The following is an 18,657-nucleotide window of genomic DNA, read 5'->3' as shown; positions in this document are numbered from 1 at the left end:
GGTCATTTTCAGTACTTTTGCTTGGCCTAAAATGCCCGTGGATGATATCACAGAACGAGGAATTCCCCACCTTATTCAAAACTGTGAAGTGTATCTGTGTGGGTGATGTATTTTGAATTTTATTCGACTTCAAAGTGAGGGTTGTAGAGGAGGGACATATATGTCCTTCTGGCATCTAGGGGGTTAAAGTGAGGGTTGTAGAGGAGGGACATACATGTCCCTCTGGCATCTAGGGGGTTAAAGTGAGGGTTGTAGAAGAGGGACATACATGTCCTTCTGGCATCTAGGGGGTTAAAGTGAGGGTTGTAGAGGAGGGACATACATGTCCCTCTGGCATCTAGGGGGTTAAAGTGAGGGTTGTAGCGGAGGGACATACATGTCCTTCTGGCATCTAGGGGGTTAAAGTGAGGGTTGTAGAGGAGGGACATACATGTCCCTCTGGCATCCAGGGGGTTAAAGTCCTGCCATGTACCATCATCTTCAGTTTTTGATATAAAAATGTAAGTTTTATTCAATATCAAGTCACTTTGTTGTGTCAATAATCTTAGCTAGAATTTTACCATTCTTTGATAATGAAGTGTTTTTCAACAGAGCATCGTTTCACACTGTTTCGGGCTACAATGTTAGGTGTATTTCTGTTCAATCCAATGATACATTTGCAAAATCTATCATGGATATGTTCAATATCAGGAGAAGAATGAGACCTTTGCCTGATACTCAGTGAGTGATTCATGTAATGGATGCAGGCGTTCAAAGTTGCTTGCCTCATGATGGAACACACAGTCAGCCTTTGTGCCTTTTGTTACAAGCTTACAATAAACAAACCTCATGTTTCTTGCAGTACTTAGTAAAGCTAGTTAGAAGAGCCTGTTGTTGTAGTGGCTGATTTGACTGTAGATTAGAAGGGCCAAGGAAGTGATTATCCATTGACCGGAGGCACAATTACTGGCCATAAGTCCGTGTGAGATCGATCTATCAATATGAGCCATCTAGGGGCTGCCTAGCCCTCAAGTGTTTCCATACCAGACCTTGTTTGTGGTTTTGCTGGACTTCACAAGAAGGAATGAACTGTCTGGACTGTCATGTAAGCCGTACATAGACTCGCAGGTTCAGGAGATCCCTGGCTAAACAAATAGGCTTATGCTGTCAGAAAGGATATCTCTTTTTGCTTGGCTTTGTAATAAACTGGAAAGTCTGTTAACATTCCATACACTTTAATGTACATCGACTAATCATTAGCGTGATGAAGAAAGTAGAATAATATCTTTCAGTTTCTTTCATGTTAATGTTTTCTGTTGAGTGTGGGTACTGAATATTAAGCAAGGAAGATGTTATGTGCTGACTACAGTACTTATTTATATGAATCAATGATCCTAACCAAGTGAAAATGATTTGCATTATGCATACATCAGCCTCAGACAAGAAGCTGAAGGCTTCAATATGTTTTACATGTTAACTATGTTGTGCTCTGATCTCAAAATATTGTTAAATGACTTGACAGACAGTGTCATGACCTTACTTACAGGCCAGACAGAGTCTGGATATTTGAAACATCTCAATAGCATTACGCAGGAGATTATGTAACCCTGTGTCAGGTTTTCTGTTGTGGTGAGGGAATGGCTTGCACATGAACTCCATCATTGTGGTAAATATACAGTGTGCGGAGGATTACATCAGTATTCTTTCTGATGTATTGCTTTAAGATGAATCGCTCAGTTGTAAGAATTCTGTTTCTGATCACAATATTATCATAGATGTCAACCCCTGGATGTCTAAATGAGTGAGAAGCTAGGGTGCAGGGGCTGCAAGTCCTGGTGGGGGGTGCAGGGGGACGTAAACTAGTTTTGAATGATTTTAAGACTATTTTAATGGCCTTAGAGAGCATGTATTCTGAAAAACTATATTTTTATCTGCATTTTATGTGAATGCGTGAGACTTTCCCAACCTTGCGTGAGAGCGTGATATAGGTGATAAATGTGTGAGACTCACGCGAGATGTGTGAGAGTTGACAGGTATGTATTGTTAATTCTGATTTAAACTTTCCAATTTCTTCAAATGGCTAATAATGTTTGTAGTTTTTTTTAAAGAAAAATATATAGTCAGATAATTCCTGATTTTAAGGCGTTGTGTTTGTTCCATGAGCTGTGTTTCATTCTCGGTCTATGGAATCTAGCTCTTTAATCACCTTGACAAAAAAATGGGTGGTAATTTTAACTGTCAGAATTGGTAATTAATTTACGGTTTTCCACCAGGATGAATCCGTTTTCCCTTCCAAACCCTGTGGGTGTTCCATGTCAGATCTCCCCTGCCTCCTGCTTATCAGTGTCCGCTAAAACGGGGATCAGTATTGTACCCTGATTGTTACTCATGCTTTCAGGACCTAGATTGTCTGGCCCAGTCTTGATTAATTACATGCCACTGATATGGCTGCTACTCTAGCTGACTGAAGGTTTAAGCAACATTAACTCACTCACTTATGATAGAAGCTATGTTGATTGAGGATAGTGACAGGAATATGAAGACATGGGTTGTGTTTATGACAGTGGAAACCCATAGTGAGCCACTGAATCAAATAACAATGTGAAGGCATATTTCAGGCCAATGTTGGGCAGCAGAAGTCCTGACCTTTGTGTTAGTGTTCGCTAGACCAATCTATCACGATTGCTTTCTCAGTTGTGTCCTCAAGTGTTTTACTGTTACACCTAATTTAGAGCACTGAGTCAATTTGTTGCTCTTATCACCCCCAAGCTTTGCCTTATATTGATAGATGTGTGGTGCTTTGGTCTTTGTTAAAGTCCTTGAAGCTGACACTGCGTGTTTGCAGTCCTCCCTATGCTCCTTTATCATGTTCGTTCATACATATAGATGTTCCATGCTTTATTGTGAAGGTTCCTGAAGCTGTGACAGTGAGCAGTCCTCCACGCGCTCTTGCCTCATATCGATAGATATGATGTGCTTTATTGTGAAGGTTCCTGAAGCTGTGACAGTGAGCAGTCCTCCCGCGCTCTTGCCTCATATTGATAGATATGATGTGCTTTATTGTGAAGGTTCCTGAAGCTGTGACAGTGAGCAGTCCTCCCCGCGCTCTTGCCTCATATCGATAGATATGATGTGCTTTATTGTGAAGGTTCCTGAAGCTGTGACAGTGAGCAGTCCTCCCCGCGCTCTTGCCTCATATTGATAGATATGATGTGCTTTAATGTGAAGGTTCCTGAAGCTGTGACAGTGAGCAGACCTCTCCCATGCTCTTGCCTCATATTGATAGATATGATGTGTTTTAATGTGAAGGTTCCTGAAGCTGTGACAGTGAGCAGTCCTCCCCCATGCTCTTGCTTTGTTTGTTTGTTGTTAAACGCCGTGCTTAGCGGTCTGTATATAATCGAGTCTGGACCAGACAGTCCAGTGACTGATGTCATGAGCACCAATCCACACAATTGGGATACGATGACATGCATCAACCAAGTCAGCCAGTCTGACCACCCGATCCTGTTAGTCGCCTCTTTCGACAAGCATAGTCACCTTTTATGGCAAGCATGACCAAGTTCTTGCCTTGTATTTATGGATACTTTTGCTTTATTATGAAGGCTCTTGAAGCTGTGTCAGTGAGCACTCCTCCCCAAGCTCTTGTTAAAGATTGATAGGCAATTTGTGCTCTATTATGAAAAAATAACTTGACCAGTGAAGATGAAACTTGACCTACTTGTTCCCACCAATTATGAAACCTGAAGTTGCTAAAGAGGTTTGAATCCATTGATGTCAGTATGGGTGGTAAGAAGCTAAATTCATTACTGCAGATAGTTTATGCATGTAATCAGCTATTTAATAAACTTGGTACCATATGAAATGGAGCATTGCATTATATAACCGCGTTGTTTATGAGCTATTTAGAAAGAGTAAGTAATAACATATAATTTTACCTGTTTGATGTGTCAGCATGAAATAAGGGCTGTGCAACTGTCGCACCATTTGAGAGTGACCAATTAGCGATTGACTGAATAAAGAAATTAAAACCGTAAAGCAAGATCAAAATCTACTCTAAACACTTTTGTGAAATAGATCAGTAACAGGATTAAATGGTGTACTTCAGTTCAGATTGTTAATAAACTAATATGTTTTATTTTGAAAAAATACAGTAAAGTTTGAGTAAAATATATTTGTTAAAAAGTAAAGATGGCAGATCCTTTATCAAAAAAATTGAAGATATTGATCTAAACATCCAATTGTACATAATAGGGATAACTAAAGGATGTCTGTGTGTTAGCATGTATGTGATTTACGTGTAGTTCATACCTATGTTTCTGGTCAAACATATGGAATTTGGTTTTAATGAATGCCTGGTAGTAACATAATGTTTTGCAGTTTATTGGATAGTAAGTGTGGATAGAAAGAAGTGTCCTTATGCAACATACCAAATAAAATATGAAGATCGAGTTAGTAACCTTTACCACCCTTCCAAAAACTTTCATTTCACATGCACAATATATTCTCTGGAGCCATTATAGCCAGACCTCAAGGAAGAACCCATGTAGCAGGTTTCGTGGCGTACTCCAAGAAGATCCCGTCTGGTTTATTGGAGGGGGAGCTGTAGGCGAGCCAGCAATGGCGTGTGTCCAGAGGGTGATTAGCTGTGAAATGTGTTGCTATACTTCTCAGCATCAATCTATACTTATGGCTCTGGTGCTTGTTCCACAAGCATTTTAGTGTTTGCTTCACTCATTTAGTGTAAGCAGAGCGGCCTCTAGCGATGGGAACATTGATTTCTTGGATCCCTGCACTGTAGTGAGAAGCAATGACTGTGGTCACCCCGAGATCATCTCCTGAGGAAAACTCTTGTTGCTCCTCTTCATTCCTTACAGCGTATATATGAAATACATCGTCTGTTACACACTTTAATGATTTGTGCAGGGATGAGTAATCGTATATATACTTTAGTGCTATTTTCTCACTGTGTTCATTCTAACTGTACAGAGAACGTGTTGTATGGAGGTCCAGCAACGTTAGTACTTCCAGATGGATGGCAGCTACTGAATGAAAGGATTCTTCACCTTCCTTGTAATGTGTTAATGCTGCTATCAATGTTTGTGTGGTGTAGTAGCCCCACAACTGAGGACCAGCACAGTGACAGGCCGGCGGATGGGCTTACCTCTTGCCCAGTCTCGGCAGTCTCGGATGCAGACAGTTCATTTCCTGCCTGCCCTATGCAGGCTCAGGACACAATCAGAAATGGAAAGAAAGTTGAAATGCACAGTTGATAACTTAGATCATGTAATTATTGAGTCCCATCACTGGTTAGGTTGGTTCTTGTGCAGACAGCAAGTGGGAAGCTTATGTGATGTGGATGTACATTGGGAATGATCTGGATGTCATGTTCATTCTTTGAATCTGAACTATTTCCTCATGAGAAATATTGTCATTCAAACAAGAAAATCTCATTCTTCCATGTCAGCATGATTGAGTTTCTTAATGTGTGCGTGTGTGTGTGCGTGAGGTGTGTATGTGTGCGTGTGTACGTGCGTGTGAATCTTCTTTTTCATAGCAGTCTACACTATTCAAGACATTTCATGTTAGATCATAGAGTCTCGTTCATGCATGAGCTCCACTACACAGTTAGGTCATGTGTCACCCATTGCGACCAGCCAGTTCCCATTAGAACCTATTCTACCCTTTTGTTCCCACGCTGCTAGTTTCTTGATGTAATATAGGACAATTCTCACAGGATTGTATATTTTCCCTGCTCCTACATTGTTCTATTCTTTGAGAAACCATCCTTGAAAGTCAATACTGAAAAGCAAAAAACAGGGAAAATAGGTTTAACAGAATAAGCCCATGCAAGCTGTCAGTCTTCATATTCATTGACTGATGACTTGCGAGACCAGTTTCCTTCCTTCATAGGGCACGTTGCTGATGGTACATGGTCATTTAGGAAGTAGAACTGTCAGGAAGGGACATGCCAATTGTCCTGGTCTGGTGATTAGGCCTGATGATGGGATTGATCTGTGTCTGTTGCTGCTGCACACTGCAGGCCAGGCTGTGTCACTTGTACCTCCATGTGTAATCAATAGTGGGGCTATTTCATGCATCTCAGGCCATGAAAGTTAATCCAGCAGACAATGTGCCTGCTGCTCTGTATAGTGTGTTCTCATTCTGCACGTTTGGTATTGTACTGCTTATGATGACATATATTCATCTTGTAGTTATGAACTGCTGGAATCCATTGAGCTGAAATTGGCATTTTAGCCCATGTTATACCATAATGCAGGGGGTTGATGCCTGACACTCCATTCGGACTCAACAGCTTCTTCCTGATCTTGTGGATAGTGGAACGTGGCCACCTCATCCAGGAACCACCAGTGTTCCAGTCTGCAAGTTCAGTAGCTCCCCTCCCTGTTAGTGTACTGACACAAGGGCAATCATGTAAACAGTTATGTGAGCAACTGTTCAAGTCCATGTAAGTGGAAACAAATATGCATTGTGGTGTGGAGATGATGTGTTGATGATGTTCTGTAAGTCTTTGATGACATGAACCACCACCAGCCACTCTTGTGTGGGACAATAACTAGTTTCTCTCAAGAAGACATCTGGGAACAAGTAACTCCAGCTAAAATGATTGCAATGGCCATAAATTGATGAACTTGAGTACTGAATGCCTGTTGTGGACTGGCATGCTACAATAAACTCCAGAAGGTGGTCATGTCTGGAGAGCTAGCTCCACAACCAGTCTCCTCGGCTAGTGTTTGAGTAATCTGCTAAGCGACCTGTTCTTTTAGCCTCCAAGAGTCTGCAAACTGACCAGACTACTGAGAGCATGATGAGACACTTGAGTGACTAGACAGGATGTACTGTCCCACTGATGCCAGGCTGATGAAATCTTCAATTAATTAGTGGTGTGGAAATGATAGGAGAAAGTTCAGGTCTCTGGCCCCAACGGGCCTTGGCCCGATTGATTTAAGGTGTTGGCACCATTGCTGTTTGGGATAACTCCCTCATATTGGTCTTGGCTCCCTATGTCAACTGCAATCAGCACGGCATCACTGTGTTGGTTTAAGGGCTAGTCTTGCAAACAAGTTCCACATTTTAGTGATCCATTTTCACATTTGTTGATCTTGTATTTAAGGAGGGCTTGTCAAGGATCTGACATGGGGTTGGTTTTTGGAATGGATGTTCATTTGAACGGAGATTGCCTTGTCTATTTCTTTCAAGGGAATACTGTCCAAACTGCTTTCTGCTTGGCTGTGAGCTACTCTTGATGCCCTAATATATCTACTACAGAAACTGCATTAAGAAGACATCACAAACTTTGTGTTGGTGTATTTTGTTGAAGGAATAAAATGTTTCATGTGTGTGCATGTTTCCAGACCTTGACATCCAATGGGTTCAGTTGTACAAGCAGGCCTTTCTGGAGCTACAGTAAACTGCTGTACAGGAACATGTACAACCTGGGCCTACTTGCACAAAGCAATCTTAGCGCTAAGATGATAGTAACTCCCATGCTTGAACATAGGCTCACAATAGTCCTGGCGCTAAGATTGCTTTGTGCAAGTGTGCCCTGGTGAATGTAATGCCCCCATTAGTGCTGATTCTATCACACACAGTGTATGGAAACAGGATAAATCGTTATGAGATTTGCTCATTTGTGAAGCATCCCTGTCTATGTGTAATAGTTTTCTGAACAGTCTATGGGTCTTATGGGTAACTGAATAGAAAGTACATGCATTTCTATTTTCTAAACAATTGTTTATAAGGTCTTTGAAAGGCATTTAGAAGTGATACACGTAAGGAAGAGAATATATGCATGTCAACTTCTTTATTATTAGGAACACAACGCTTCAGAGTATATGCTTACTCCTTCATCAGGTGAATGAATGCCATGAGGCAGAGAATATATGTATGTACATGTAAGGACAACAAAATTTATAAGATACCAAAAGGTGGAAAATAACAAAGGGTAGAAACTGACAAGGGAATCCAATCATCTAATAAAGAAGTTGACATATATATTCTCTTCCTTAATTGTTTATAACATGTCATTTTTGGTCTACTTTATTTTAAAATTCCTGATAAGTTGTTAGTTTTTCTGTTTTAGTTTTATTTAAACCCTGAAATGCATGAAAGTGTACCGCAATAGTGATGGTGCCTTTGTGCTGGTTCATTCCAGTTGGCTCAGTGCCCATGTGGCCTGGATAGGCTAGCTACTCCACTCATTTAGTGTGGAAGGACTGTGTTTATCAAACTCAGTATGTAAGGGAGGTAACCTGTCTAAACATAGTGTAAGACGGAATGAATTGAAAACCATTTTGTCCATATTGTTTTAAACAATACTTTGTTGACTAAACATTTTGGGAACATTATTTTATTGTAAGTTTAATTTGTTTGCAATTGTAATAAAGACATGATAATTTGTTGCCACCATGTTGATGCCTCGATTCAAAGTTTTCTTGTCATGATATTGGAAGCAAAAGCAGGTCTGCCTGTTTCACAGTGGAATAACCTTCCCTAATCAAATAAGTTGATGTGGATGAGTAGATTGAAGTGCACAGGGCATATAGTGATGCTTTAATATGAATATGCTCATCCCACTTGTATTGATCCAACTTGTCAGTGTCTGTTTATTGAGTCCTACTTCTCGTGAGAGATGGTCATCAGACCATAAATGTTTCTGAGTCTCTAGTTTCTGATAGTGACACTGAAACAGTGCTGTACCATCAGGGGTAGAAACGGAAGTTTTAGATTCATGTGAGCCCATGCTTTGTCAATGGTCATCTGTCCTATGACAATATTTTAGTCTCTGCCACCACATGGTCTGAAGCAGGTTCTGGATGAAAGCAGTGGGGTCGCACAATAACACAGAAATTGGGTCGGGGATTAAATGTAGCCTCTATGGTGACCTTATTGAAAATGTTACTTTCTACAATAACATATCATGTGTGCATGGTTTCCCTTCGGACATTACAAGAGTGTAAGAAAAACCTGGACGGCTGTATCTTCGGTTAATCTGAATTTAAGAATAATACAGTATTTGCTTGGTGGTATTTGTATTGTAGAAGTAGTGACCAATAGTTATGGTCAAACACAAAGACCACAATAATGTCACAAGTGCCACAACCCAATTTTGCTTGGTTTGTTATAGGACATATGTCATTTTGAGTTGAATGTCGTCATCACCATGCCAGACTTGAGGTCACCATCTGCACAGCTGTGGTGGTGCATGGGCTCCGATGTTCAGGAAGCTGTAGTTCAATACGAAGCTAATCACAATGCACATATTCACTAGCTGCACACTTAGAAACACAAGTGCATCAGCACTAGCTCTGTGTTAACACTAGAGAGGAGCCAGAGAGGCAGGATGTCGTCAGTAAAAGGTCACATACACCAGAGACATCAATATGTCCATCACAGCAGAAGATATGTTGACCTAGTATCAATTATTGTTGAGTTATACAATGCTGACATTTTAACTTATAGCATTTAGTGTTTTATATTACCATCTGTAATGCTGCAGTGTGGAAAAGTGGTGTGATCAGGCAGTCAAGCTGAATGTGTTGGCTTGGAGAACAGCTGCAGTGATTCAGCTCAGAACAGCTTGCAACTTTCGTTAAATGTTGTCATTATCTGAGACAAACAAAGATCTGTTGAATTCAAGTCAGTCTGTTTAAGTATCTCTGTGTTGATGCTGGGGCTGTACACTAAGACGTAAGAATGCTGTGAAAGTAACATCTCTATGTTGTATGACTTTACATTGCAATATTGCCTGGGCTGATAAAAATAAAAACATACCTCACTATCTGTACTGAAGCTGGTTAAGTATGTCCAAAGCATATATTGTATTCCACTCTCATCTCCTTCTCAGCTCCAGATGCCTACACATACTCATCCCATTTGCTGCTTTTTTCTGAAATTAAGAGACTGGAGGGTTCCTTTAGAAGTTTTGTTTTGTTGTGTCCATTTATTTCAGGGACTATTTGTTGTCTAAGTGTCTGCCTGGTAATCTAGGTTCACATAATCTCTGCTTGGTATTATAAGAACCAGTACATTTATACAGCAGGTTACAGTAGTGTGAAGGTACATAATCTCTGCTTGGTAATATAAGAACCAGTACATTTATACAGTAGGTTACAGTAGTGTGAAGGTACATAATCTCTGTTTGGTATTATAAGAACCAGTACATTTATACAGAAGGTTACAGTAGTGTGAAGGTACATAATCTCTGCTTAGTAATATAAGAACCAGTACATTTATACAGCAGGTTACAGTAGTGTGAAGGTACATAATCTCTGCTTGGTAATATAAGAACCAGTACATTTATACAGCAGGTTACAGTAGTGTGAAGGTACATAATCTCTGTTTGGTAATATAAGAACCAGTACATTTATACAGCAGGTTACAGTAGTGTGACGGTACATAATCTCTGCTTGGTAATATAAGAACCAGTACATTTATACAGCAGGTTACAGTAGTGTGAAGGTACATAATCTCTGCTTGGTAATATAAGAACCAGTACATTTATACAGTAGGTTACAGTAGTGTGAAGGTACATAATCTCTGCTTGGTAATATAAGAACCAGTACATTTATACAGCAGGTTACAGTAGTGTGAAGGTACATAATCTCTGCTTGGTAATATAAGAACCAGTACATTTATACAGCAGGTTACAGTAGTGTGAAGGTACATAATCTCTGCTTGGTAATATAAGAACCAGTACATTTATACAGTAGGTTACAGTAGTGTGAAGGTACATAATCTCTGCTTGGTAATATAAGAACCAGTACATTTATACAGTAGTGTGAAGGTACATAATCTCTGCTTGGTAATATAAGAACCAGTACATTTACACAGAAGGTTACAGTAGTGTGAAGGTACATAATCTCTGCTTGGTAATATAAGAACCAGTACATTTATACAGAAGGTTACAGTAGTGTGAAGGTACATAATCTCTGCTTGGTAATATAAGAACCAGTACATTTACACAGAAGGTTACAGTAGTGTGAAGGTACATAATCTCTGCTTGGTAATATAAGAACCAGTACATTTATACAGCAGGTTACAGTAGTGTGAAGGTACATAATCTCTGCTTGGTAATATAAGAACCAGTACATTTACACAGAAGGTTACAGTAGTGTGAAGGTACATAATCTCTGCTTGGTAATATAAGAACCAGTACATTTATACAGAAGGTTACAGTAGTGTGGAGGTACATAATCTCTGCTTGATAATATAAGAACCAGTACATTTATACAGCAGGTTACAGTAGTGTGAAGGTACATAATCTCTGCTTGGTAATATAAGAGCCAGTACATTTACACAGAAGGTTACAGTAGTGTGGAGGTACATAATCTCTGCTTGATAATATAAGAACCAGTACATTTACACAGAAGGTTACAGTAGTGTGGAGGTACATAATGTTGTTACGATATGTATGGTGCAGTTATTCACTGCGCACTTCCTGCTAGTTCTTGTCAGCTTATAATGCAGCTTTCAAAGTCATGTGTTGGAAAAGTGCTGAACTTGTGGATTTCAAAGATATGATTGTAAAAACTTCCAGAGATTGTAAATAAGAACTGACTTGACTGACAATTGACAGTGTGGTTTTGCTGAAATATAAAAAAGGAAAATGTTCATAGTGCACTTTTTCTCTCAGGGAAAGAAAGCAGAATGAGGATATTACTAATAATTTCAATCTGGGTAGGGATTATAGTTTCAAGAACAAGAACTACCTAAAGGAAACTGCATCAACTAGAGTACAAACAAAGAGTTGTAAAGACAATAGTTGTGGTTTGGGATGTGCAGTAGTAGAAAGACTGGAGATATTGGACTGTGGATATCAGTGGAAAACTGTCATCTTTGTGATTGGCACTGTGTTTACCCCTGGAGGAGAGATGATGTGTGTGTTTTGACGGTATGGGGAGCATAGTGACAGAAGAGGGTAATATCCAGATTCCAGGACGTAGTCAGGACAATTAGGATGAAAGGAAATCTGACCAAATGTACAAAATGTCAACAATACCATGCTAGTTTCATTTCATGTGTTGGGAAAAAGACACTGCCTTGGTGGTCACAGCTCTCCACATAATTTAAGTCAATCCAGCCTTAAGGCTTGGTGTCCCAAGGGGAGGATGTCCTCAACACTCATCTTGCTAGCTGAAGCACCACTGATGTTTCCCACCAGGAGACCTAACAATGCTGGGTTCAAAATTCCTTGTTCTTTAGTGCCATGGCATGATTAAAATTGTAAAGGCAGGGTTAAAATAGGTTCCTGGTGCAGAGCACTTTTTGAAATCATTATTTATGTGTAGTGGAATTATCCGTCTCATTGAAATGGAAGGGGCAAACTTTCCATATCACAACTGCTGAGTATCATGCTTTGGTGAAATGACACGAGGATGATGGATCAAACTTGTTCTTCATTTTGTATGTATCATGGGATTCTGAATTACAAGGACTAGTATCTTTGTTGTTATTTGATCATTTTTGGACCATAACTTCACACTGAATAGATATTTGATAAATCCTCGCGGCTTGTTAGTTGTTTCCTCAATAGATAAGGTGAGACCTTTCTTAAGAATGGTTCATCGATTCAACTGTCTCTATGAAAAAATGAAAAGCATCATGTTTTTTTTTTTATATTTCGCCTGCAACTTGACACGTTATTTTTTTCTCGTTGACAGACTGAGTTTACATGCCGTGAAAATAAGTATCCATTGTTTCTGAACTTCTTTAGTAACAGTTAAGTAGAAACTCTTTGAATTGCAGCTGTTTTGAGTTTAAAGTGATCATGTTGACCTGGATGACTTGTGATGAGCAGCATGCTTCTCTGTGACAGGGAGTACTACTGGGCCAACTACGCCACAGGGCTGGGGGCGTCTCTCCATGAACTTGGACACACCTTTGACCTTGCACACACACCTTCAGGGATCATGGCTCGAGGTTTTGATGACCTCCATAAAGTCTTTACCATCCAGCGTCTGCGGAGCAATGGGCGCAGCAGCTGCAGCTCCGGACGACAACGCTACAACAGCAACAGCAGCAGCATATCACGGACCCCCTCCAGCAGCAGTATAGAGGGCTCCCCACTCTCCATGTCGCTCGATGCAAATCAACGAAGATATAAAGATGTCTGCTATGGCAGTCCTTACAAGCGGGTAGGTTTAACAATGGCCCTTAAAGTGGGGTAGACTTAATAGTTCAATTTCTAAGATATATTTTTAAGATCAAAATCTTTTTAAATAATAGAGGGTGACTGATTTAGGCAGTGTGGCTACAATGCAGAGACATCATAGTCTAAAGAGTGTAGGGCTGCTTTTATTCATATCAGAAATATACAACATGTCTGAACATGGAAATTAATTCACCTTTTTTGACATTGTGACTTTCAGTCTATAATTTGTGGTTTGTGATGCTACATGTGATGGATGGACTGGTAGATGTCTCCCAGGGGCAATGTTACTAGCAGATAAGTAGATGGTGGCCGAGTGACAGCAGAGTTGCCAACCCTTCTTGAAATTTCTGGAGTGGGTAAAAAAAGTGTAATGTCATGTGAAAAAGAGAAGTGGATTTTCACTTCAACATTTGTAATGTCTAGTAGTAAGTGAAACATGGTAAAAGCTCCACACATTCATAAAAATTTTATGTGACACTGTAGTGTTTTGAGTAATTAAGTAATGTCAGTACACATGTTATTAATTCCCTATCTGCACCTGCAAAGATTGATTATGACCTCTGAAATGACATAACAACCATTAAGAGACCTTGTATCGCTGAGTAATGGATATTTTAACACCATGTGAATTGAAACTGGCTGTCATTGGTCATTAAAGTCTAGCTGTAGAAGGCTTCATGTGAATATTCCGTGATATTTTATGCAGTAAAATAATTCGTCAAAAAGTATAATAAACTCAATTTGGGGGAGAACAAGTGTAATAATGATATGTTAGGTTCAAAATCATGACTATTATGCCAACTTGCTGTGTTTTGTTTTTCCTTCACTAAACAGGACCAACAGGTCGTGGATTTGGTTTGTCCTTCACTAAATAGGACCAACAGGTCGTGTGTTTGGTTTGTCCTTCACTAAATAGGACCAACATGTCTTGTGTTTGGTTTGTCCTTCACTAAACAGGACCAACAGGTCGTGGATTTGGTTTGTCCGTCACTAAACAGGACCAACAGGCCATGTGTTTGGTTTGTCCTTCACTAAACAGGACCAACAGGTCGTGTGTTTGGTTTGTCCTTCATTAAATAGGACCAACAGGTCGTGTGTTTGGTTTGTCCTTCACTAAATAGGACCAACATGTCGTGTGTTTGGTTTGTCCTTCACTAAACAGGACCAACACTTCGTGTGTTTGGTTTGTCCTTCACTAAACAGGACCAACAGGTCGTGTGTTTGGTTTGTCCTTCACTAAACAGGACCAACATGTTGTGTGTTTGGTTTGTCCTTCACTAAACAGGACCAACAGGTTGTGTGTTTGGTTTGTCCTTCACTGAACAGACCCAGCAGGTCATGTGTTTGGTTTGTCCTTCACTAAACAGGACCAACAGGTCGTGTGTTTGGTTTGTCCTTCACTAAACAGGACCAACAGGCCATGTGTTTGGTTTGTCCTTTACCAAACAGGACCAACATGTCGTGTGTTTGGTTTGTCCTTCACTAAATAGGACCAACAGGTCATGTGTTTGGTTTGTCCTTTACCAAACAGGACCAACATGTCGTGTGTTTGGTTTGTCCTTCACTAAACAGGACCAACAGGCCATGTGTTTGGTTTGTCCTTCACTAAACAGGACCAACATGTCATGGGTTTGGTTTGTCCTTCACTAAACAGGACCAACACTTCGTGTGTTTGGTTTGTCCTTCACTAAACAGGACCAACAGGTCGTGTGTTTGGTTTGTCCTTCACTAAACAGGACCAACAGGTCATATGTTTGGTTTGTCCTTCACTAAACAGGACCAACATGTCGTGTGTTTGGTTTGTCCTTCACTAAACAGGACCAACAGGTCGTGTGTTTGGTTTGTCCTTCAATGAACAGACCCAGCAGGTCATATGTGTTTGGTTTCTCCACTTCCAAACATGCCCGCCTGGTCAAGAATCCCTCATTCACCCTGATTTTTTATTCTTCCCCTTTTGGAACTATACCTGTGGGTTACACCAAAGTAATCCTATCCTCCCACAGCTGCCATGTTGCTACTGATGTACTGGTCCTGATGACGTTAGATCTACCACTAACCTGCTTGTTTTGTTTCAGATTTCTCGGTCCAGCAGCAGCAATAGTATATACATCGCCCCACCCCCACTGGTTGTCAAGGTGGAGACAGGGTTCAAACCTGTCAAGTCCCCGTCAATGCTGACTTTCTCTGTGAAGAACTATGATGGCTCTGAGACACACAAAACAATAGCTCAGGACCCAGCTGGAGAGACAGTGACGGAGCTGAATGTGGCCACGGATGGAAAACTCTTCAGTGGAAGGGCCACTCGCAGAGGTTTGTCCACACTGAGGAACTGTGACATATACTCAGTACATAGTGTCATGGATCAGATAGGAGTTAAAAGTGAACAAACTCATTGATAACTGATGTTTATGTGTTGAGTATGCCTCTTGATTTGACTTCATCAAGAAAAGTCAACATGTATACATGTATCAGAGGTTGAGATTGATTGACTATATGCTCATGACCACATGGGGAATGATTGTCTATATGCTCATGAGTACATGGGGAATGATTGTCTATATGCTCATGAGTACATGGGGAATGATTGACTTTATGCTCATGAGTACATGGGAAATGATTGACTTTATGCTCATGAGTAAATGGGGAATGATTGACTTTATGCTCATGAGTAAATGGGGAATGATTGACTTTATGCTCATGAGTACATGGGGAATGGTTGATTTTATGCTCATGAGTAAATGGGGAATGATTGATTTTATGCTCATGAGTACATGGGAAATGATTGACTTTATGCTCATGAGTACATGGGAAATGATTGACTTTATGCTCATGAGTACATGGGAAATGATTGACTTTATGCTCATGAGTACATGGGAAATGATTGACTTTATGCTCATGAGTAAATGGGGAATGATTGACTTTATGCTCATGAGTACATGGGGAATGGTTGATTTTATGCTCATGAGTACATGGGGAATGATTGATTTTATGCTCATGAGTACATGGGAAATGATTGACTTTATGCTCATGAGTACATGGGAAATGATTGACTTTATGCTCATGAGTACATGGGAAATGATTGTCTATATGCTCATGAGTACATGGGGAATGATTGAATATATGCTCGTGAGTACATGGGGAATGATTGTCTATATACTCATGAGTACATGGGAAATGTTGACTTTATGCTCGTGAGTACATGGGGAATGATTGACTTTATGCTCATGAGTACATGGGAAATGATTGACTTTATGCTCATGAGTAAATGGGGAATGATTGTCTATATGCTCATGAGTATATGGGAAATGATTGACTTTATGCTCATGAGTAAATGGGGAATGATTGACTATATGGTCATGAGTACATGGGGATTGATTGACTGTATGCTTATGAGGGACCAATATCACTTAGTTGTTTTGCCTGGTCAGTGATCTGGGCCCCTTGTTGATCTGACGCTCTCTATAATGAGGACTATCAGTTCAACTGTCCATTCACTCACAGTTCCATGTTGACAGATAAAGGTCTCTACCACAGTGCTATGTAGCAGTGTTGTAGGGGTAGGAGGGGTAAAGTAGGGTGTATATTTGTTGCAGATAAAATGTCATTAGGATTTGGAATAAAATGCTGCTACTCGTCTTCAGAACGTCGCCCGAGTTCATGTTCCAGTGCAGGATCATCAGCCAGCCTGTCCCCCACATCTTCCACACCCTCTACGCTCCCCAACTCCCCCGAGGAGCCCGACCTACGACTACCTGATGTTCAGTTTGCTGATGATGGCGCTCACTGGTACAGATCTTCTGCAGTTGTACTCAGGTTTCACAGGTACCCACATATCCATCATCCACTGTTGTACTCAGGTTTCACAGGTACCTACATATCAATCATTCATTGTTGTACTCAGGTTTCACAGGTACCCACATATCCATCATCCACTGTTGTACTCAGGTTTCACAGGTACCCACATACCCATCATCCACTATTGTACTCAGGTTTCACAGGTACCCACGTATCGATCATCCATTGTTGTACTCAGGTTTCACAGGTACCCACATATCCATCATCCACTATTGTACTCAGGTTTCACAGGTACCCACATACCCATCATTCACTGTTGTACTCAGGTTTCACAGGTACCCACATACCCATAATTCACTGTTGTACTCAGGTTTCACAGGTACCCACATATCCATCATCCATTGTTGTACTCAGGTTTCACAGGTACCCACATACCCATCATTCACTGTTGTACTCAGGTTTCACAGGTACCCACATATCCATCATCCACTATTGTACTCAGGTTTCACAGGTACCCACATATCCATCATTCACTGTTGTACTCAGGTTTCACAGGTACCCACATATCCATCATTCACTGTTGTACTCAGGTTTCACAGGTACCCACATATCCATCATCCACTGTTGTACTCAGGTTTCACAGGTACCTACATATCAATCATTCATGGTACTCAGGTTTCACAGGTACCTACATATCAATCATTCATTGTTGTACTCAGGTTTCACAGGTACCTACATATCAATCATTCATTGTTGTACTCAGGTTTCACAGGTACCCACATATCCATCATCCACTGTTGTACTCAGGTTTCACAGGTACCCACATATCCATCATCCATTGTTGTACTCAGGTTTCACAGGTACCCACATATCCATCATACATTGTTGTACTCAGGTTTCACAGGTACCCACATATCCATCATCCATTGTTGTACTCAGGTTTCACAGGTACCCACATATCCATCATCCACTGTTGTACTCAGGTTTCGAGATTCGAACATGCCCTCGCAACTTGATGATGTCATATATTGGACTGCGTTATTTTTGAGAGGGAGGTGTCTGGTAAGTTGTTGCCCATAGATGTAGCTGGGCTACTCAGAACAAAGTGGCCAAATGATCTCATCCAAAATTGGGAGAGTTATTACAATCGGTATTGGGAGAAAAGGTACAGATAATCGACGTAAGGATTGTGAAAATATGCGAGAAATACCCACCTGTGCATAAGATGGATTTGTCCGACATTGCTGAGGTCAGATTCTATTGAGGGAGTCATCATTCTGTAAATACGGGTATATATTTTTAAACCTTGTACATTTTATCATCATGCTTAAAGCGGCTGTACACAATGTTGACATCGCCAATGCACCCGTCATGGTTTCTTCTCCCTGCAGTGTTTTATTGTACGAAAAACAATGACCACAGGTCGTTATTTTCTTAAATAATGGTTGTCACCTGGATGATTGTATAACTCTCTGGTTAGAGGGAGGCCAGTTTCTGCTATTTGGCATGGTATTGTTTGGAGTAGCCTTATATATAATGAAGCCATACAGCTGATGTATCACTGGCTAGGGCATAAAACTTAATCAAGGCACTCACCTGTGGGTTTACAGCATTCACCTGTGTTCTATCTTCGTGTTCCTTATCTGTCGGATGAATGCCTGATGATCCCTGGCACTGGCACTAAACACCGCCTGGTCCCACCTTCTGTG

General features: G+C 40.6%; 1 protein-coding gene across 2 annotated transcripts in view; it reads left to right on the top strand.

Moving 5' to 3' along the window:
- The window catches only part of LOC139456391 (uncharacterized), an 89,099-nt gene that overhangs the window by 58,789 nt on the left and 11,653 nt on the right, over nt 1-18,657 (top strand). Inside the window, exons 4-6 of one of the 2 annotated variants that reach the window (XM_071238081.1) lie at nt 12,818-13,136; nt 15,229-15,463; nt 16,795-16,975. In XM_071238081.1, the coding sequence (XP_071094182.1) occupies nt 12,818-13,136; nt 15,229-15,463; nt 16,795-16,975 (735 nt within the window). Of the gene's footprint in view, nt 1-12,817; nt 13,137-15,228; nt 15,464-16,746; nt 16,976-18,657 lie in introns of both variants that reach the window. The other variant, XM_071238080.1, reaches the window with a different exon arrangement.

The sequence above is a fragment of the Haliotis cracherodii genome, unplaced genomic scaffold, assembly GCF_022045235.1.
Source record: "Haliotis cracherodii isolate W230 unplaced genomic scaffold, xgHalCrac1.p SCAF_11, whole genome shotgun sequence".
NCBI classification, from domain to species: domain Eukaryota; kingdom Metazoa; phylum Mollusca; class Gastropoda; order Lepetellida; family Haliotidae; genus Haliotis; species Haliotis cracherodii.
The sequence above is the reverse complement of the archived record's forward strand: the minus strand, read 5'-3'. Positions and strand labels throughout refer to the sequence as shown.